The sequence below is a fragment of the Macaca nemestrina genome, chromosome 4, assembly GCF_043159975.1.
Source record: "Macaca nemestrina isolate mMacNem1 chromosome 4, mMacNem.hap1, whole genome shotgun sequence".
Classification (NCBI taxonomy): domain Eukaryota; kingdom Metazoa; phylum Chordata; class Mammalia; order Primates; family Cercopithecidae; genus Macaca; species Macaca nemestrina.
Window position 1 is genome coordinate 70,469,806 of NC_092128.1, and position 22,407 is coordinate 70,492,212.

The 22,407-nt window shown below is 36.3% G+C and overlaps 1 protein-coding gene across 4 annotated transcripts in view; it reads left to right on the forward strand.

The window, feature by feature from the left end:
* LOC105475476 (cyclin dependent kinase 14) overlaps positions 1 to 22,407 on the forward strand; it is a 594,776-nt gene that overhangs the window by 251,331 nt on the left and 321,038 nt on the right. For all 4 annotated transcript variants that reach the window (XM_011730740.2, XM_011730739.3, XM_071094797.1 and 1 more), the window contains one exon: positions 2,299 to 2,393. In XM_011730740.2, the coding sequence (XP_011729042.1) occupies positions 2,299 to 2,393 (95 nt within the window). The remainder of the gene's footprint in view (positions 1 to 2,298; positions 2,394 to 22,407) is intronic.

Sequence of the window (22,407 nt, forward strand, 5' to 3'; positions counted from 1 at the left end):
GTGTCTTGAAATTGCTAGCATTAGCTGCTGGTCTTCTCTGGGTTTTTAGAGGAGTAGATACCCGGAGGCCCTATGTGGAAACTGAGTTTTATCAGCCTGAGGTTTGGGCCTAGTGCTAGTCTCAGAGTCAAAGGAAGATTGGTCAAACTTGAGGAAGAGCTGCTAGGTGGCAGCAGGCTCTTCTTATTCAGAATAGCCACCCCAACCCCTGAGGACCCCAGATGCATGACATTCAGTAAATTTGTTGAGTTCTTACTATGCTTTAGACCATGATCCAGGAGCAGAAATATATCAATGGGAGGGGAAAAAAAGTTTCCTGTTCCTATGAGAGAAGGGATTTGGAGGACAGTTAATGATGGTTTTCTGATCTTGAATCTTCCCACTCATACTCCTCCAAAAGTCATAAATCGAATAAGGAGAACAAATAAAAACAGACCACTCATACCTTCAAGAGCATTAGGAGACAGCAACAAGCCTGTGATAGCAAAGAATGACACAGGGGAAGCTGACAGGTTTAAGAAGCTGTGAAAAACAGTACAGGGGTGTGGAGTGTGGAGGACTTAATCAAATCACAAGCAAAATTATTCCAGAAAGAGCTGGAATGCTGGGTAGTTCATTCACAGCACTGGATGCAGGAAAGGAGGCTGAAAGTGCCTGGAATTGGCAGCTGTTGGAAAGCATTACTTCTAGGGGAGAGTCATATATATAGAGAAAGGGTGGTTCCCCTTAAGACAGGATAGTGAAAGTAAACAAGGAAGGAAAAGGGAGAAATTAAGGATCCTGTGGAAATGAAAAAGAAACAAGACAACCCAAACCTTTTTTCTTTCGCTTCCCAGTGCCAGCTGTAAAAACTACATAGAAGAAGACAAAGGTGACAGAAAATAAGACTCTCAGATTAGGAACCAGTCCATTAAATAAATAAGAATAGAATAAAGTATCCCACCTGTACCCAAAACTACTCTCAAAAATTGAAAATAGCAATTAGTGCATTTAAGTTGCAAAAACTCTTGCAAAAAGTCAACCATAAAATTAAAACTGTGCATAACACTGAAATATGAATTGGATATTTGAATTCATGCTTTTTGGTATATGAAACAAACAACCAAGCCTACCTTTAGTTGGAAGTACAAAAGCTAAGTAGAGAAATGGACAAAAAATAAAATGAAATAAAATTAGAGTTAATTGAACTTCTGGCAAGTATAGAAGAAAAGGAAAAATCAAATCAGAAGTGAAGACTAAATTGCAAGGTACCTAAAAGAAAAACAGATTCAAATGGCAGGTGGTAACCCAACATATTAATATTTACATTAAATGTAAATGGTCTAAACATCAAAATGAAAAGTCAGAGATTGGCAAAATGTATTTAAAAATATGACCAAACCGTATACTATCTACAAGAAACTTCAACTGTGTGATATCAGTAGGACTGAAAAGAAAAGGATGGGAAAAGATACACCAGCTAAATGCTAAATCAAGAGAATGGTGGATGGCTATACAAAGAGAACTTCAGAGCAAAGAAATTTACTAGGAGTAAAGAGGACATTACGTATTGATAAAATGATCAATTCGCAAAGAAGACATAGCAATCCTAAACATGTATTCAGTAAACAACGGAGCTTCATAATACAAAAAGTAAAAACAGGCAGAACTCAAATGACTAATTGACAGATCCACCATTACAGTTGAGGATGCCAGTATGCCTCTCTCAGTAGTTCATAGAACCACTATTCAGAAAATTAGTAAGGGTATATTAATAGAAGAACTCAATGATACTATTAAATAATAGGATCAAATTGACATTTATAGAACTCCCCACCCAACATCAGCAGAATACAGGTTCCATACCTATGGAATGTATACCACGATAAACCATATTCTGGATAATAAACTATACAAATTTAAAGAATTGAAACCATACCAAGTATTTTCCCTGACCATAATGAAACCTAAGAGAGATTAGTAACAGATGACAGGTAAAATAACTGAAGGAAGTTTTATCTAAATGAAAACCTTGTTTTTCTGGCTAGGCACTGTGTTCTACACCTGTAATCCCAGCTTGTTAGGAGGCTGAAGAACGAGGATCACTTGAACCCAGGGGTTTGAGACCAGCCTGGGCAACATAGTGAGACCCCATCTCAAAGAAAGTCTTGTTTTTCTACCCTTCATTTTGAATTGTTATTTACTTGGAACATGTGAAAATAGATATCTCTCATCTGATAGTGTGCCAAAATTATAATGATACATATTAGTTGATTGTTATGCATGATAAATTGTTTCTCTGTCCATTTTATTTTACAGCTTCTCTGTTGAAAGGACTAAAACATGCTAACATAGTGCTACTTCATGACATCATCCATACCAAGGAGACGCTGACACTTGTGTTTGAATATGTGGTAAGTAAAATAAGACTTTTAAATTTAGACATTTAAAATATGAATGAAATTCGTGTGGTGTTATAGAGTTTTGTTTTTAGACTGCTGTACTGAAGTTAATATTTTATCTGAATACATGAGAATTGTAATTTTGTATAAAATAATGGCCCTATAAGAGATTATTGAATGATATGTATCTTAAAAGAAAAACTCAGAAAAATGTTAACTAGAATTTTTATCAGATATGTTATCTGTTTATAACCTATTTGTTACTAGGATACATTGTAGTTTTTAGGTTTATTACGTAGGATTCAACAGCCTGATGGTGATCATTATCAAAGAAAGCTCATAGGCAATAAGAATGGTTTTTTGTTTTTGGACTTATAACTTGGTTTCTCAAAAGCATGCTTATTAAGATCTGTATGTGTACCTGTGTGTGTGTGTGTGTGTGTGTGTGTGTGTGTGTTTAAGAAAGCCTGATGCTTACAATTTAGACTTCAAAGTTTTCCCCCTCAGTTGGTATTTCAGCTATTAATTAAAACTTCCAGTTGCATCCACACAATGTAATGATCTTATTGTGTGAGACTATTACTGCTAGAAGACTTGGACTTGAACTCATAATTAATCCTTCTCCATTTCTCTTAAAAAACATATGGTATTTGTGTAGCACTACTTCAGCATTTAACTGTGGAATCGTGAAATGTAACCATGATAATTAACATCCCAATTTTCACAGATGGATCTAAGAACATGTAATTTATAGGACACAAATGACATCGGTGCAGACATTTATTTAGAAGAAGAGCTGTTGGTATTGTCAGTGTATTAGGACCCCATTTTGTAATTACCACACCACTTTTTTAAAAATTTGAAGTACTTTCCATTTTTCCTTAAAAAAAAAAAAGAATGAATATTTGCAACATTTTTATTTTGCTAATGTCTGCCTGTGTCTGTTTGCCATTTGAAAATTGTCTTATGAAGAAGCCATTTATCTTGTCTATTTACATATAAATGATAGATACATTTGAATAATATGGTAATGTGACTGCAAGGACAGCTAGAGCTGAGCAGTTGCATATATTATGTGGTACCAAGAATGGATGCAGATTCACACATCAATGCAAACATAATTTCTTTTGTTTAATCCATGATTTTGGAGGTAATAATGTATTCCAGCTGATTTAGACTTGGAACTTTTGATTCGTACTTTTGAGAATATCTAGTTTACATATTTCAGTTAAATCTAGATTTTCCTTACAATGCTTGCTTGACTTTTGCAATGTTCTGTAGAAAAGAGATTTCAAAAATGTACTTATTCTGTCCCTCAAATTAGATAATTAAATTAAAAGGAAGGATAGTAGCTTGTGTACCAAAATCAGTAACATTGGTAAAGAAACTAATAAAAATAATGTGAAAATATGTTCTCTAAATCTTAAAAAATAATGAAATATGTTTATGGGGCTAAAATGTACATATTGGATCAAGTGTCATTTGATGATTTTGTATTTGTGTTGTTCCCAAATAAAAGGAAGTAAATTCACTGTCCTGCATTATTTACTGATTAAGACTGACTTTTAGACATAATCACTTTTCTTTGTGTGAGTAAAATTTTCCCTAGTCCCAGTTGTTATGGAGACATCCCATGTCCTTTTAAAATCAACCACTTAATAATATGGGCACATGCAGTATCTACAGTAACATTTTGTTCCCAACTTCTCCATGGAGTTCGGACATCATATAGATTACTCCTGTCTCTTTTAGAGAATGAGGCCAGCATGGGTCATTTTTGGCTTATGATTGCCCTGCCTCTGCTTCTGCTGTCCTCTCTACCTGTCTTGCCTTACTTTTACACTGCTTCTTTGCCTTTCTCCTTTCTGCCTTTCTTTTTCTATCTTTTCCTATTCTCATCATTTTGTTTTTTGCTGCTATATGTGAAGTTTGTTTTGTTTTTGTGCATTTTTAGTAAAAGATGTTTAGTTGAATTCCTGAAATCAGCCTTTGGTGAAAAGAACAGCTTCAGCTTGTAGAAATTTCTTAGGATAGTCTTCTCATTTAGGGTGGGAAGGTGTAGATTTCTCAGCAGAATTAGTCTATTTGGCAATTGCCCAGTTGAAAAATAACTTCCCTGAATATTACCTAAAGTTTTTATTTCCTTAACACAAGTTTCCTATTGATTGTTCTTTGTAAATATTTGGATATCTCAAGAAAAATTAAGGTTCTTATATACCTTAATGGATTGTTTTAATCAGATTGCTTTCCTCACAGTATCTAGCAGAAAGAAACTCTACTCTTCTTTCATGTTTTGAAGCAGTGGGAAGGCAATAATAATTTTTAAACATTAAGTGCCTCGGAAATTAGAGCAGATATTAGTGAGCGGTGTAAGGTAGGAAACAGGAGAGCACCGTGGGCTTGGGATGAATGAGTGAGGGCCATAGAAAGAGAGGTGAAATAATGCTTAAGATAAATATGGTCACAATAATAAAACCCAACAGCTGAAATTTACAGAGTTTTATGCTGAGCACTGTGCGGAGGGCTTTACATTCATTGTCACTTTTGGTGTTCTCAACAGCCTCATGGAACTGTAAATATCACCATTTTGCAAAGGAGAAACCTAAAGGTTAGGGAGATGAAGCAGTTATTTCCAAGTTATTGTAGTTTGTAAGATAGACCCAGGCCCATCCTAACTAGACTGTTTTAGCTCCTGTTTATTTTTATAAATTTTAGTTAGCCCAAGTCTTTGGTCAGAAGAGGAAAAGGAAACTTTCCTCTTTCTTTCCATAACCTTCCTTTATTCTACACTTAATATCCTGAGTGCAGATAAGTCCTAAAAACAGTGAAACTGCTTTATAGTTTGAATAAGTTTTGTAGACTGGCCAAAATCCTATCCATTTAAACTTTTACTTCAATTACAAAATGTGTTTTTAGTTTCCATAAAGCAAACTTGTAAGTCATAGTATTGCCGCATATATGCTGCTAGGGTCTTCTGAAATGTGGGCGCACACACACAACTTTGTTAGCAAGTTCTAAAATCAGTATCAAACAATTTAATTTAAAATTTCTAAAACTTAATGATAACGTTGCTGTATTTCAGAATTATTAATATCAAAGCAATTTTCTAAACAATGTTGATTTTGTAGTTCCATGTAATTCATTGTACCCTTTTTTGAGGGACGTACCAGTGTAAGTTAAACAGTAGGAAAAACTAATAGCCCATGCCCTTTAAAACCCTGGATATGAAGGGAAAGTAAAATAATTTAAGATTTATTAGGTACTATTGTATTTTTCCTTTTGATTTCACAATTAAGTTTTCAAGGGCTGTTTGAGATACCTATGTCATTCAAGTTTTACCAAATGAAGGGTTCTTATTTATGATAATGTATACATACTACAAATGTATTTTTTTTGCCTTTAAAGGAGAACTGTAAGCCTAGTTGCTTTATATTATTGCTATGAATGGCATTTTAGGTTTTATAAAAGCCTTCTGAGGGCTAGAATAATGAAATAAGTGATAAAAATTTAGTGATATGAAAGAATACTCAAGGAAATGACTTTGAAGGTCATTATTAAAGTGGTTTAGTGGCTAATAGGATATTGTTGGTTTAGGCTTTCTTTTGAGTAATAGGAAAAGCTTTACAGACCTAAAGTGTTCTGTAATTTAGATTCTTATACAGTTACAAAGTCTGTAGATACTACGATCTGGAAGCCGCAAGGTTGGGAACCCCTTAGGAAATGGGCTCCTTAAGTTGCTCATGTTGCCACTGGGTAACATGTAGGCCCCTCTGATGCATGGTTTTGAGTACAGTTATTTCCAAGGTCTTGTAAGTTTGTAAGATATACCTAGGCAGTTAGGTCTAATATGTCAAATATGAAGGAACACCTTAAACCAAGGAGTGGCTCAGTTAGCTTGAAAAGGAATCTCGTTCACAGTGGTCTAAAATATTATTATAGCTGTCTTTTTTCCATATACAGGTTTAAGACTTGGAAGAGAAAGATAGAAAATGTAGTTCAGAATCATTGACTCCAGAATATATTTAGTTGTGAAAGTTCTAACAAATTTTTCTTCTACTTAAACAGAAAGTTAAGCAATTTAGTTTTTATTTTCTTTGCCAAAGACAAATAAGTGCCACATTATCCTATTTAACACCATGCTGAGAAATTTAAAACAGATCCCATGAGTGAAAATGAGAATGATAATAGTAAACATGATTATGTAAATATATTGCCATTAAGCTAATAACTATTCTATTTTAAATTACATAAGAGCAAAGCATGTGTAGCAGCATTTTTCATTACATATTTAATAATTACGTACAAGTAGAAATCAAAATAGAATTATTATTACCGGGGAATAAGGAGGAGGGGAAAATAGGGAGTTGTTCAATGGGTGTAAAGTTTCAGGTTTTTCTTTTTTTTTTTTTTGGATACAAGATGGATGATAAAAATTCCAGTCATAATTTCCGGAGAGCTACCACACACCATAGTGCGTATGGTTTAACAATGTGATATTGTGCACTTACAATTTTGGTAGGAGAGTAAATTTTTATGTTAAGTATTCTTACCATCAGAAATATAAAAGCAAGGTTGGACACAGTGGCTCAAGCCTGTGATCCCAGCACTTTGGAAGGTGGAGGTGGGAGGATTGATTGCTTGAGGCCAGGAATTTGAGACCAGCCTGGGGCAACATAATGAGACCTTGTCTCTACATAAAATTAAAAAAAAATAATAATTAGCCAGGCTGGTGGCATGTGCCTACAGTCCTAGCTGCTCTGGAGGCTGAGGTGGAAGGATGCTTGAATCCAAGAGTGCAAGACTGTAATGAGCTATAATTGTACCACTAGACTTGACTCTGGATGACAGAGCAAGACCTTGTCCCTAAAAAACAAACTATATATATATATATGCATGCACCCATAATACCATCACCACAATCAAGGCAGTTAAGGTAATAAACATGTCTGTTACTCCACAAGTTTCCTTGTGTCATTTTGCCTTTATATATATATATATGTGTATATATATATATACACACACACAACCACACACACACACACAAATGAAGTAATGGATATATTTATTAACTTGACTGCCTTTATTGTGGTGATGGTATTATAGGTACATGCATGTGTCCAAACTCCTCAGATTGTATACATTAAGTATGTACAGTCATTTGCATATCAGTCATACCTCAATAAAACTGTGAAACAAAAAAAGCAACAAACTCAAAGCTAATCATGATATTGTTAGGGATAATCATTTTTTTCCTATTGTGCTATAAACTAGTGAAATAGCCTAATGTATAACATTATATAAAACAAAAATCTTGTATTTCACATGGAAACAAAGCTGTATCGATAGAAATCATAAAGCCCATAAAACGTTTTTATAGTGTTGTACGTTCTACAAGCACTCTCATAGATGTTACTTTATTAGATGCTACCCTCAGCCCTTTGAGTTATAGGTAGCATGTTATGTTTATGCAGTATTTTATTGAAGAAAAATAATGCTTAGAGAATTTAAAGCAGATTCACTGAAATTATTTAGCCAAGTTAAAATGGTAAAGATATGACTTTAGCTCAAGTCTTCTGTGCCTAAAGATGCCAGTTACTCCATTTTACCCTGCAACTTACCTGTGCTAACTGCCTTCCTAGAGTTTTATATGATGGTCTAAGGTATGTATGATGTTAGAAGATGGGACAGGAAGCTGAAAATTACATTCTGTCTTTTCAACTTGCTACACAATTTGCTTAATTATTTGGTTTCTCTGCCTTATACATTTTGATGTTTAAATCTGTGAAGAATGCTGTGATTTGCATGATTTTATGCCACATCTGTTCTTGAAAAACTGTAGCTCTCTATCAATATTTTGCTTTCCAGATTAAACAGTCCTTGAGCAATTGAACATTTTTCTGCTTTCCTCTGAGATAGATGTATGTGCATATGTATGCACACATGCAACTTTAGTTGAGGGTGATCAGGGAGGGCTTGCTGAGAAGTGTTTAGGTAAAAATCTGAAGGAGATGAAAGAGGGAGATGCATATATTTTTAGAGGAAGAACATTCTGGGCAGAAAGCTTGTCTGAGGAACAGCAGGGCTGTGGCTTGAAGGGAGCTAGCAAGGATGACAATAGGAAGAGACAAGGTTTGAGATGCAGTGGCATTCAGATTGTGTTGGCCTTGAAAGGTTTGGCTGTATTGAGTTTGGCTTTGACTCAGAATGAGATGGGAAGCCTCCAAAGGGTGTTGAGCAGAGAAATTATTTGATCTGACTTATTTTTATTGGATCTCTCTGGCTGCTTTCTTAAGAATGGACCAAGGATGGGCACGTTCTGAATCAGAGAGACCAGTCAGGAGGCTGTTGCAATAAGATCTAAGCATGGGATGATATCTACAGAAGAGGTGGAGAGAAATGGTTGGTTTCTGGATATACATAGTGTGGCTGACACACCTGTTGGGAAGACTTTAAAAGTGGGCAGGAACAACATGAGACTGGATAGCCAGACCAGAGCCAAAATCATGCCATGGACTGTCCTCTAAGTACCCTGCTACTACCATGAGTGTTGGCGCCAGACATTGTCTCTTGCTTTGCTGGCCTTGCTATCTTTGCAATGTTGTCAGAATGGCAACATTCCACATTATCATTGCTTCTTTGGACTGTTAGCTCATAATGATAAGCCAGGATTGATTGTGTTTGTTGCCTGAGATGAAGTTTCAAGCCCATGTTTTGACTGCACAGGATTATAAGAAAGTGAGTATCTAGCATTTTCGCTATTCTAATGGCAGGTGGGTCCTGTTTCCTGTCAAGATTCATAAAATACCATTGACTGCAGAAAGAAAATGTGATACGTATACTATGGAATATGTATCATATACTGCATGGAATACTATGCAGTCATAACAAAGAAAGAGATCATGTCCTTTGCAGGAACATGGATGGAGCTGGAGGCCTTTATCCTTAGCAAACTAACACAGGAATAGAAAACCAAATACTCCATGTTCTGACCTATAAGTGAGAGCTAAATGATGAGAACACATGGACACATAGAGGGGAACAACACACACTGGGGTGTGCCGGAGGGTGGAGGCTGGGAGAAGCGAAAGGATGAGGAAAAATAACTAACGGATACTAGGCTTAACACCTAGGTGATGAAATAATTTGTATAGTAAACCCCCATTACACAAGCTTACCTGTATAAACAAGCTTGCTTATGTACCCCAAGCTTAAAATAAAAGTATTAAAAAATTCATAAAATCAGAATTTTTCCTAACTTAGGGAATACATTCGGATACAGGGCATGCTTCCCTTTTTCCCTGCTCTTCAACCATGCCCTAAGGAGAAAAAGACACCTCATAAATGTCCGTTAGATTTATTATCTAGTCACAGATAAGGTAAATCTAGAATGTGAAAAGAATTGGCAGGTGGCATAGTCATGGAACCATTATTTATAATCTTTGGGAAATCATCACGAATGCAGATGGGTGAAACTCATGCTGGTTTTTAAAGGATGATAAGAAACAAATCTGAATCTATAGAAATATAAGCTTAATATAGAACACTGGTGAAATTTAAAATAAATTTTTAGACATTTAGGGTCTAATAATCTTCCTTCTCTTTGTTATTTGCTGATTTCAGCAAACTACTGACAGGGACTTTTATGAGATATTTAAAACAAGAATAGAAATGAAATCTGGTTAGAAGATCAGTATTTTTTTTTTCAGTTTTATCTCTGGTTGAACCACTTTGTCCAAAGCCTATTGATCAATGAATTGACATCATCATGGAGAAAAGTCTGTCGGGGTGTGCTGGAGGGCATTGTCCTTGTCCTTGTTCTGTTTGATATTTTTATTAATGACTCGGATAGTGGTGGTGATATGCTGGACCTATTTGTGTGTGTGTCATAGCTGGGAAGTATAATTAACACTTAGGGTGATGGAATCAAGGGTCAAAAAAGAATCTAATAAAATGATGAGCCTAACCTACAAGCTGAATTATCATGGGGATAAGTAAAACAGTATATCTGGTTTTAAAAAAAGAAAGCATCCCAACCTAATACAGAAAAATGGGGTGGAGGAAAGGTCACTTAAAAAACAATTCATGTAAAAAAAGCCTAGTGATTTCTTTGGTGTATGGGAGTATGCACAGAGGAGCTCTAATAAGATGCCAAAATTGTTCAGGAGAATTAAAGACATACCAAGAGAGGAGAGAAAAAGGTAGTGTATATATTCTAGATGGGGTAAGGAAGTCAAGTGTGAGAATTTTGAGAAGGCTGGCTTTGGCTTAATTCTTAGAAGAATGCTCACTTACGTGTTTTCTGTAAATTATGTTCAGTTCTTTGAAATGTAATGAGCACCTTATTGCTAAAAGCATTCAAATAGAGGATGACTAGATTCACATCAGGAATACTGTAGAAAGGATTCCTAAACTGTATTACGTGCATGACATTGAGATATGTAATTTAGATTATGTGCTTCCAACTGATACCATGACGTAGATGTAAGGTCCCTCCATTTTGCAGATGAGGAAATTTAGGCTAAGATGTCAGATACTTCATGTGTGTCCTCTCCAGTGGCTACATCATATCATCTCCTGAGTTGAGTGTGAGTCCAGGTAACTACAAGTTTCCATAGCAAATGATTGCCCAAGGTTTTACAATTGGTATATAAGTGTGTCCCATTTGACATAATTTTGGGGAACAGAAACACAGCTCATTATGGTCATTCACTGAATAATTTATGTATTCATTCATTTTTTTTCCCTCCAACATATACGGACTGTCTTCTCTGTGCCAGGGAGTATCATTAAGTTCTAGAGATGTAAATATATAGCCCTTGTTTTTAAAGAGATTGAAGTCATATGGAGAACTATGATCTTAGACGAGGTAAACCTCCATAAGCCATTTGAGGTATAAATTGCTATCACAGATCTATATGTGTCATGGTACTAGAACATATTTGTGTTTTAGTATAAGCAATAGGAAAACTAGATTCGTCTCATAGGCTTTTCTTTATGGAAGGATCTTTGTTTCATATATGGAGAACTAGTTATGCTGTATAATACTGTGATTCTATATTCTGAAGGGAAGGTTGTCATTCAGAACCAAGTACAGAATGTGAACAGATGTAAACACTGTGGATGACTGAGTGTGCAGGCAGTGTAAGATGGAGGAATTTTGAACCATAAGGAGAAATTAAAGAAATGAAAAGGAAACAAACTAGCTTTCAATCAGTGCTCTCTTATGAACTTCTCATTTTCTGTAATTGGTAGGACAAAGTCATTTAACTTCTTTTCTGTCCTTTTCCCTAATGGCTTTTTCTCATCTAATAATAAGGAATGATGGTTACTTTTAGTCACTTTTAACTGTCCACAATCATGTTGGGTGTTGAGATTTCAATTTTTTTTTTCCTGTTTACATCATGTCTGTCATCTCTATATTTTAGTTTTATTTTATGTGATTGCTGTCCTTATTAGATACTTATAATCATGACTCGGTATTTAATTCATATGGTCGAAGATAGAAGTGTTTCTGATTTCCAACTGTTGCTATGGTAAATGCCTGCCTGTCCACAAAAACACACAGTTCTGAGTACATTCCACTATAGATCAAACTATTTTAATGAGAATACAGTATGCATCTGATTTTTGTAAAATTTTAATTCTTGTTCCTCAGTTTATCTTAGAATATCACCACTTAAACTATGATATTTAATGGTAGAGAAATGACAGATAAGATAAAACAGTAATAAAAAGATAATTTCTTTGGAAAGAAAAGTATATATTTCTCATGTTAATGTTTTTTTTTAAAAAAATTTCTCACCGGAATTATGGCCATATGTCTTAAGAAAACAATACTCCTGGAAAACTGCATGATTCAGGGGGTGGGTGGAAGCAGGAGACCAATACATTAAATGCAATAAGACTGACAATAATTATCAGCTTGGAGAGATTAGAGAAAGCTCCAGCTAAGGTACAAAAGTTGCGGCCCGATGTAAGTACCCAAGATCAGGATGAAGATGGTCAATAATTCCAGTTACCTTCACATTAAGTTTGAATAGGTCATTAAGTAACTGAAGAAAAAGTCACTAGCAAATTCAGTTTTAAGTGTGAAGGTATGCATTATTATATATCATACAAAATTGGGGGCTATAACTTCACCAATTTTTAAAGTAAGTTAGTAAATGCCTGTCATGATAATGACCACTTCTTGCATTCTGTTTAGTTATTTTTAATTTTACTTTTTCTTGCATTTTATGAATACTTAGTTAATATCACATAATGGTTTGGTTTAATGTGTATTCTATACTTTGGTAAGGGAATATTAGACCACTCTATAAATTATTCATTTTTGTTGATGTGATTTTTGCTTTTATGCAAGTTATATGTGCATTTAGATTAAGTCAGTCAGTTTCAGGTTTCTTATGAAAAACAGCAGTTTTCACCTTTAACTTTCCACTTTTTCAGCTGATTCTTTCAGATTTCTCTTTAAATATCTAATAAAACTCATTTATTTTCACTTATTGATTATTCATCTTTGGCATAATCTACAGATTCCTACAATGCAAAGTGAGAATTTAGTTTTTTTCTCATTCTTCCACTTCAGAACAAACGTACTCATCTTTTCCTGCTGCCCTCCTAGTCTCCCATCCTCCCAGTATAGTCATAATTTTATTTAGCTCAGAATTCAGAATTTGATATTTATATTAGCATGTTAATATAAATCTTTGTAGCCAAGACACATAGTGTACTGTGACTACTTTTTCCTCTGTTTCCCCGGAATTAATATTAATTTTCTGTTTTTCATTTCTGTTATTAATTCAGAGCCTCCCAGAGCCTCTGCCTGGTGCATCTTTCCTGATTTCCTGGCATGCCCTTCCCCTCTTCCCTGAGCTGGAGCTCTTGTTTCTTCATCTTATGTGGTTTTGTCTTGAGGAAGACAATTTCTAATAGCTTCCTGGGAAAGAGTGTGTGCAAGATTTTTGTTGTGGTTGAGGCATTGTATTTTTGAAAATATCTTTATTCAGTACTCATGCTTGATTGACATTTTGGCTAGATGTAGAATTCTTGCTTGGAAATAATTCCATTCGAATTTCAGTAAGATCGCTCCATTTTTCAGTTCTGTTGTTTCTGTTAAGCTATTTCTCTTTATTTCTAGTGTCCTGACATTTTATGATAAAGTGGAAAAGAAACCAAGGTACAGCTTTTTTATGTTCATTGGGTGCACTTTTTCAATCTGTCCTTTCCTCCTTTTTTTTCGCACGTGTGTGTCCGTGTGTGTAATGCGGTAGTTTTATTATGATACAATTCATGTAACAAAGTTTGCTTTTTAAAAGTATGCAATTCAGCAGTTTTGAGCCTATTCACAACGTTGTGGAACCATCACTACAACCTAATTTTACAATTCATTACCCTAAAAAGAATCCCATATCCATTAGCATTCACTTTGAATTCACCACTAACCCCCCACTCCTGAACCACCGATCTACCATATGTCTCAACAGATTTGACTGATATCTCATATAAATGGAATCATAATAATATGTGACCCTTTGTCATTGTCTTCTTTCACTTAACATAATGTTTTTGAAGTTCATCCATGTTGTAGCTTTTCTCAGTACTTCATACTTTCTTGAGACTGAGTAATATTCCATAGCTTGGATACGCCACATTTTATTTATTTATTCATCAATTCATCAAGAAACATGGGGGGTTTCTTTTTGCCTTTTGGCTGTTGTGAGTAGTGCTGCTGTGAACATTTGTGTACATGTATTTGTTTATCTTCTTTCAATTCTTTTGTGCATATACTGAGGAGTGGTATTGCTGGTCATCTTATAACTCTATCTTTCACCTTTTGAGGGACTGCCAAACTATTTTCCAAAGTGGATGCACCATTTTACAATCCAACCAGCAGTGTATAGGAGTGCCAATTTTATTCACACTTGGCAACACTTGTTGTTTTCTGCCTTTTTAAAATTATATTGGATGTTTAGTTGTATCTGATAGTGATTTTGACTTGTGTTTTCCTGACTTACAATGTTGAACATCTTTAATGTATTTACTTGTATTCAAGAACTCAAATTATTTTGTTACTTTTTCCTTCCTTTATTTTCTCTTTTCTTTATTTTCAGATATTTTATTATTTGAATGTTGAACCTCCTGGATTGTTCTTCTAATTTTCTTGCCTTTTCTCTCCCGTTTTCTAATTCGTTTTTCTTTAGCTCAGTATTAAAGATCAAATTTCCTCAACTTTGTGTTTCACATATTCTATTGAAATTTTTAAATTTAAATTTTATTATTATTTCTAAGGTAACTTTGCTCTGAATATTTCATTTGTAATATATTATTTCTTGTTTCAAGGTTGCAATATCTTTTGTTACTAATATTTTCTCACTGAAAATATTAATAATAGCCTTTGTGAAGTTTTCTAATAGTTAAACTCTGTTTCCACCACATTGTTATTTTTTTCTTTTAGTTTGTTTTGGGCTCTCTCTTTAATATTTGAGGCTTTGGTCAGATAGCTGGTACAGAAGCAATATGATTGGGAATTGCAGGTGTGTGGGTATCTGGGTCATCATGAATTTCACTGTAGGTACTGACTAAGTCATTTTGTTGAGAAACCCTCAATGCCAGTATCCATCTTTCCTGTGGTGCTATAAGATTCCCAGTGAAAATTCTTCCAAACTTTGCCTGGCTGCCAATCTTGTGGAAACTGAGTGGGGTTCAGGCCCTCACCTAATCCCCCGCTTTAGGATGGTGTCACTGTCCCTAACTGGTTGGATTTTCTAGTTTGGACACCCTCTGTTTTTCTTTCTCTGGGTTTAAGAGGGGCAGTTATCTGTATAAGCAGAGAGGGGAAACAAATCTAAATTAAATAGCTACTAAAAAGATTTTCAACCAATATTCCATGTTTTCGACTTCCATATGTAGACTTTCTACTCATGCCCACTTCCTGGTGCCACCAATTTCTGAGCCTTTTGGTTGTTCTCCACATAAGCAGTGCTGCTTCTAGGCTTTCCTCACTGCCAGTTTAGTATTCCATTTGGTTGGTTGGGTGTATTTTATATGCAAAACTTGCTACCATCTGTTTGGGAGCTTCAAAATTTGGTGAGTGGAAATTCAGGAGAGTACAAGGTGGATCAATATGTTCTATTTGTCATCTTTACTTTGGAATATCATCCATTCTTAATAAGTTTAAATATGAATAAATGTTAAAGCATGCCATTGTGTAAACCAATGTATAATTAGATAACTTTTTCACATCAATTGTTGTGAAGTATATAAGTTTTTCTCTTTATCAATTGTCAGAGTTTATCAAATATGACAAGGCCAGTGGGAGTGAAGGTATTTTAATTAACTGTTATTAGATTATTGTCCATTCAAGAACATTTTAGGCACAAGAGCAGTGTCTGAAGTTTGAGTGGGATTTTATTAGAATGTGCTATCTTAATAGAAAATAATTATGATTGTCAATTGGTTGGTTAATTGTTGGTTTGTTTTTTGTTATAATTTGTTATGATTTTCAGATGTTGACACATGTATAGATACACATTCATACATTTGACAGTATTTTAAAGTCAATGAGAACATTTTTACAGTCTGTGTATAAAGGAATATACAGGAGTGAAAGGTTCTGATTTTAAAATTTAATTATTCAGAATATATAGACTTAATTTTTCAGTTTCATTATGTTTTGATTGCTGTGTATTATTAAAGATGAGATGGAGTCTTGCTTGGTCGCCCAGGCTGGAGTGCAGTGGCACAGTCTTGGCTCACTGCAACTTCCGCCTCCCGGGTTCAAGCGATTCTCCTGCCTCAGCCTCCAGAGTAGCTGGGATTACAGGGGCCTGCCACCATGCCTGGCTAATTTTTGTATTTTTAGGAGAGACGGGGTTTCACCATGTTGGTCAGGCTGGTTTCAAACTGCTAACCTCGTGATCCATCCACCTCAGCCTCCCAAAGTGCTGGGATTACAGGCATGAGCGACCACGCCCGGTCTAAAGATATCATTTTTAGTAAATGAACTTCAGTGTTCTGAGTTAACATTCAACTTCTAGTGAGTAATTTACTCCTTTCTCACTGGTATATTCAAGCCTGGTTATAAATCCCCAACAGATGCTTATATCTCATTTCTATTTCATAAATTGGAAACTGAGAAACTAATTTGTGGTGGCAGCTATTTGCTAAGTAAGAATTTTCCATCTTTGGGCTTTTTCCTTTCTTCTCAAATATGTGATCTTGGTTTTAAAGCTTTGGATCTCAATTATTAGTTTTTCTTTCAGCCCTTGTTACAGACATTTGGAAGAATGGATTGATTGATTTTTCTCCCCCTTCTATTTTATTACCCTTTTTACTTGGATAAGGAAGTTAGAACCAGTCAGGAAAGACAAATGTTGAGTATTCTAGCTAGAATCTTAAGAAATATGTGAGGAAAGCTGTCTAAATCCAACAAGAAGATAAAAAGTCAACAATGCTATGGCCAAGCAATATGGGGAGAATATGATTAGTAATATAATATTTATTCGAGAGAAAGAAAGGACCAGGGATCTTTAAAAGAAATCAGATTTAGGCTGACTAAAAATACATTGAACTGAGTGGTATATTGTAAAGGGTTCAAAGGGCAACATGATCATTCTTGTTTGTCATCATGACACCTGTGTAAGATGAATGAGCAGCCAGTCTCTGTGAGAGCAGGGACTAATTTCTCATGTTACCAACTGCACTGGGCACCCTATAAATCTTTGCCAACTTGATATGGTTATTTTCATAGAATGGATGCGTGGGACACATTGTGTGGGTGTGTGTGGATGTGTGCCTGTATGCGTGTGTGTGTGTGTGTGTGTGTGAGAGAGAGAGAGAGAGAGACTTGAGAGTTATTTTTCAAGGTTTTCATTAAAACTCTCTTATGGAGTATATCAGACACAGAGATATAGTGGTTGGTTTCTCCTTCAAAGGAGGACTTACTACAGGAAGTAATATCAGCTGAATGCCTCCATTTGTCAGCTCCTCCAGCATCTGTTTCAGCTGCAGAAACCCATTCCGAATGAGGTCACGCCTTTCCTCAGGCTTCTTATATCTGGTGACTGTAAAACATGAAGGTATAAAGGTCTAGCCATTTCTGCACAACACAGGGCAACCCTGGTGCTAGGTTGGCCACAGATTTATTTGTCAGCATAATAGTTTGACTTCCTTTGTCCAGTCTTGCTCTCTTTTCCTACATTTCAGCTAGTAAATATAATGTATTTCTTTTACCTAACAAACGTACTGTACATCAGCCTTCATCTGGAAGATCCATCCTGTGTCCAAGACTTAAAGAGATTAATTTATAAATGTAGTTAACCCTTCAGTTTAACATGAATTTGTTATCTTTTAGAGAAGCCACTGACACAATATGGGTTTTGATTTAAGTATCCAAGTATATGAGACAGTATACCAGAAAATCAGACTTTCAGAGTCCAGAGGGAAAAAGTTAATGTAGTATAGCAAGAATTTCTAGAAAAGTTAACTTTAGATGGAAGTAATTTTAAAAAAAGAGAGAAGTAATTGAGTGAGTTGGTAAAATTGTAACTTTTTTTTTAAGGCTACTAAATCCTTGACAAAGGGTTCTGTTAAAATTCAATAAAAATTTATATATATTTGTGTATGTATTTAAAGTTCTTAATGTATCGACAGTGAAGAAAAAAATGAGTAGGATTTGCCTAATGTAGAAGACCATATTGCTATTTCCAAATATTTGTATGTCAGTCTTTGTAAAAAGAATATGTCTGTCTTCCCTATTGAAGTTAGGCATGGCCAGGTGACTTGCTTTGGCCAATGAATTGAACAAAAGTTACTTGTTATTGCAGCATGACTTGGCTTATCTTGACTAAAGTATCCCAAATTACTTACTATCCAACCACCCCAGAGAGAGCCGATGCTACCATGTATTATTCTTGAAGACTTCTTACATGATTTATACTCACATGTATGTTATATGTATATGTGTATGTTTATATGTATACTGACCATATACAACACTGGTTTTTTTTAACCTTTTATACCCATTCTAGTTAGTGTTGTCATCATTCCATATCATTAAATGCAGTTATGTATTGCTTATTCACATTTAAAAATTTACACACTCTTTGTATCATTAACAAAAAAATCCATGCTCATCTTTGATGTCATTTAAAATTCTGGATAGTGGGGAGAGGCCAAGATGGCCTACTAGAAGCTGCAGTGAGAGAAAAACCATAATAAGTGTGTGAATCCTTCCCTGGCAGCCACAGTATCCAGATTCCCTCATCAAAATTGACGAGAAGGTTTGTCAAAGATCAGATGGTTGTAGATGTGTGGTGTTATTTCTGAGGCCTCTATTCTGTTCCTAATGTAAATGAAGAGTTGATGGGTGCAGCAAACCAACATGACACATGTATACCTATGTAACAAACCTGCACGTTGTGCACATGTACCCTAGAACTTAAAGTATAATAATAAAAAATAAATAAGTCACTGCTATTGTAAAAAAAAAAAAAATTGACTAGAAGGTGGGCGTTACCCATCGAGAGAAGGAAGAGCAGTGTGGTATGGTGGCCCACCTGAAAGCAACACGGGGAAGAGGAGCCCCCACTCCCCAGCGAAGGGAGACTGTGAGTGGCGCACTACCCAGCTGGGGAAACTCTGCTTTTTCCACAGAACTGTGCAACCCACCAATTGGAAGATCCCGCTTGTGAACCCATGCCACCAGGGCCTAGCATCCCAACTCTAGAACAAGCAGATTCTTACAGCCTCTCAGTTGGAATCTGCTTAAGCCTATCACACTCCCATGGGGAGGGGCAACCAGCATTGGCTGCAGCTGCCTGCTGTCTAAGCCATTTGAGGTCCTTGGGGGAGGGGCAGCAGCCAGCACTGGGACTCACAACTGCCAAACATGCTAAGCACCCTGGCCAGGGAAGGGCGGCTCTCCTTTCTATAGCTCCAGGCTGCAGTTTTCCCCTGCTGGAGGCAGGGAGGCTGAACAGCTTGGTCCCAAGGCTTGTCCTGACAGCCAAACTTACCACCTGTGGCAGTCTGCGGCCATAGTGCTTCTTCAGGCCTAAGCTAACCCATCCTTCCTCAGTGGACGGGGCTTCCCTACAGGATCTCCAGCAACTCCAACCAGAGGCTCAGGAACAGAATTCGGATCTCCCTGGGCCTGAAACCCTAGGGGGAGGAATGCCCGCCATCTCTGCGGACCAGCAGATTTAGCCTTTCCTCCTGGTAGTTCTGAGGAATACAGGCAGCTGAGATTAGTGGGTTTTCCTACAGCAAAACATACCCCCTCCACCAAAGGACAAAGTGCTTCCTTAAATAGGTCCTGTTCCCCATGCCACCCAACTGGGTGAGACCATCCAACAGGGATAGTCAGACACCCTCTACAGGAGTGGTCCTACTGGCATCAGTTTGGTTCTCCTCTAAGACAGAGGTCACAGAAGAAGGAGCAGGCAACCAACTTTGCTGCTCTGCAGCCTCCTTGAGTGACATCTCCAGGGACGGGAGCGAATCAGATGAATAGGACCTGAAGTGAACCCCTAGCAAACTGTGGCAGCCCTACAGAAGAGAGATATGACTACTGAAAGAAGAACAAGCAGAAAGCGACAGCAGCATCAACAACAGCAACAAAAAGACCTCCACAAAAACCCCATTCAAGTTTCAGCAGCCTTGAAGATGAAAACTAGACAAACTCGTGAAGATGAGAAAGAATCAATGAAAAAATGCTAAAAACCCAAAAGGCCAGAGAGCCTCTTCTCCGCCAAATGTTTGCAAAGTCTCTCCATCAAGGACACAGAACTGGGCAGAGGAGCAAATGGACGAACTGACAGAAGTAGGCTTCAGAAGATGGGTAATAAAAAACTACGGTAAACTAAAGGAGCATGTTCTGACCTAATGCAAAGAATGCTAAGAACCTTGATAAAAGGTTAGAAGAATTGCTAACTAAAATAATCTGGTTAGAGAGGAACATAAACGATCTGATGGAGCCGAAAAGCACAGCACGAGAACTTCGTGAAGCATACGGAGTATCAATAGCTGAATACACAAAGCAGAACGAAGAAAGGATATCGAATTTGAAGACCACCTTACTGAAATAAGACATGCAGACAAGAATAGAGAAAAAAGAATGAAAATGAATGAAAAAAGCCTCTAAGAAATATGGGACTTCATAAAAATACCAAACCCATGATTGATTGGCATATCAGAAGGAGATGGGGAGAATGGAAACAAATGGGAAAACACATTTCAGGATATTATCCAGAAGAACCTCCCCAACCTAGCAAGACAGGCCAGCATACAAATTCAGGAAATACAGAAAACACCATTAAGGTAAAATACCATTAAGATACTCCATGAGAAGATCAACCCTAAGACACATAATCAGATTCTCTAAGGTAGAAATGAAGGAAAAACTGTTAAGGGCAGCCAGGGAGAAAGGCCAGGTCACTATAAAGGGAAGCCCATAAGACTAACACTAGAACTCTCAGCAGAAACTCTACCAACCAGAAGAGATTGGGGGCCAATATTCAATATTCTTAAAGAAAATAATTTCCAACCCACAATTTCATATCCAGCCAGACTAAGCTTCATAAGCAAAGAAGAAATAAAATCGTTTCCAGACAAGCAAATGCTGAGAGATTTTGTTACCACCAGGTGTGCCCTGCAGGAGCTCCTGAAAGAAGGACTAAATATGGAAAGGAAAAACCAGTACCAGCCACTGCAAGAACACACCAAAATATAAAGACCAATGACACTATGAAGAAACTGCATCAACTAGTGTGCAAAATAACCAAATAGCAGCATGATGACAGGATCAAATTCACACATAACATTACTAATCTTAAATGTAAATGGGCTGAACACCTCAATTAAAAGACACAGACTGGCAAATTGGATAAGGAATCAAGACCCATCAGTGTGCTGTATTCAGGAGACCCATCTCATGTGCAAAGACACACATAGACTCAAAATAAAGGTATGGAGGAAATTTACCAAGCAAATGGAAACCAAAAAACAAACAAACAAACAAACAAAAAACAACAACAAACAAAAACAAAAAGCAGGGGTTGCAGTCCTAGTCTCTGGCAAAATAGACTTTAAACCAACAAAGATCAAAGAAGACAAAGAAAAGCATTACATAATGGTAAAGGGAACAATTCAAAAAGAATAGCTAACTGTTCTAAATATATATGTGCCTAATACAGGAGCACCCAGATTCATAAAACAAGTTTTTAGATACCTAAAAGGAGACTTACACTCCCACAAAATAGTAGTGGGAAACTTTAACACTCATTGTCAATATTAGATCAGCGAGACAGAAAATTAACAAGGATATTCAGGACTTGAACTTAGCTCTGGATCAAGCAGACCTAGTAGATATCTACAGAACTCTCTACCCCAAATCAACAGAACATACATTCTTCTCAGTGCCACGTGGCACTTATTCTAGAATCAACCAAATAATTGGAAGTAAATCACTCCCCAGCAAATGCAAAAGGACTGAAATCATAACAGTCTCTCAGACCACAGTGCAATCAAATTAGAACTCAGGATTAAGAAACTCACTGAAAACCACACAATTTCCTGGAAATTGAACAACCTGCTTCCTGAATGACTCCTGGGTAAATAATAAAATTAAGGCAGAAATCAAGAAGTTCTTTGAAACCAGTGAGAACAAAGAAACAACGTACCAGAATCTCTGAAACACAGCTAAACCAGTCTTGAGAGGAAAATTTATAGCACTAAATACTCACATCAGAAAACTAGAAAAATTTCAAATTGACACCCTAACATCACAATTAAAAGAGCTAGAGAGGCAATAGCAAACGAATCCAAAAGCTAGCAGAAGACAAGAAATAACTAAGATCAGAGAAGAAATGAAGGAGATAGAGACACACACAAAAAACCTCCAAAAAATCAATGAATCCCGGAACTGGTGTTTTGAAGAAATTAACAAAATAGACCACTAGCTAGACTAATAAAGAAGAAGAGAGAGAAGAATCAAATAGTCATAATAAAAAATGATAGAGGGGATATC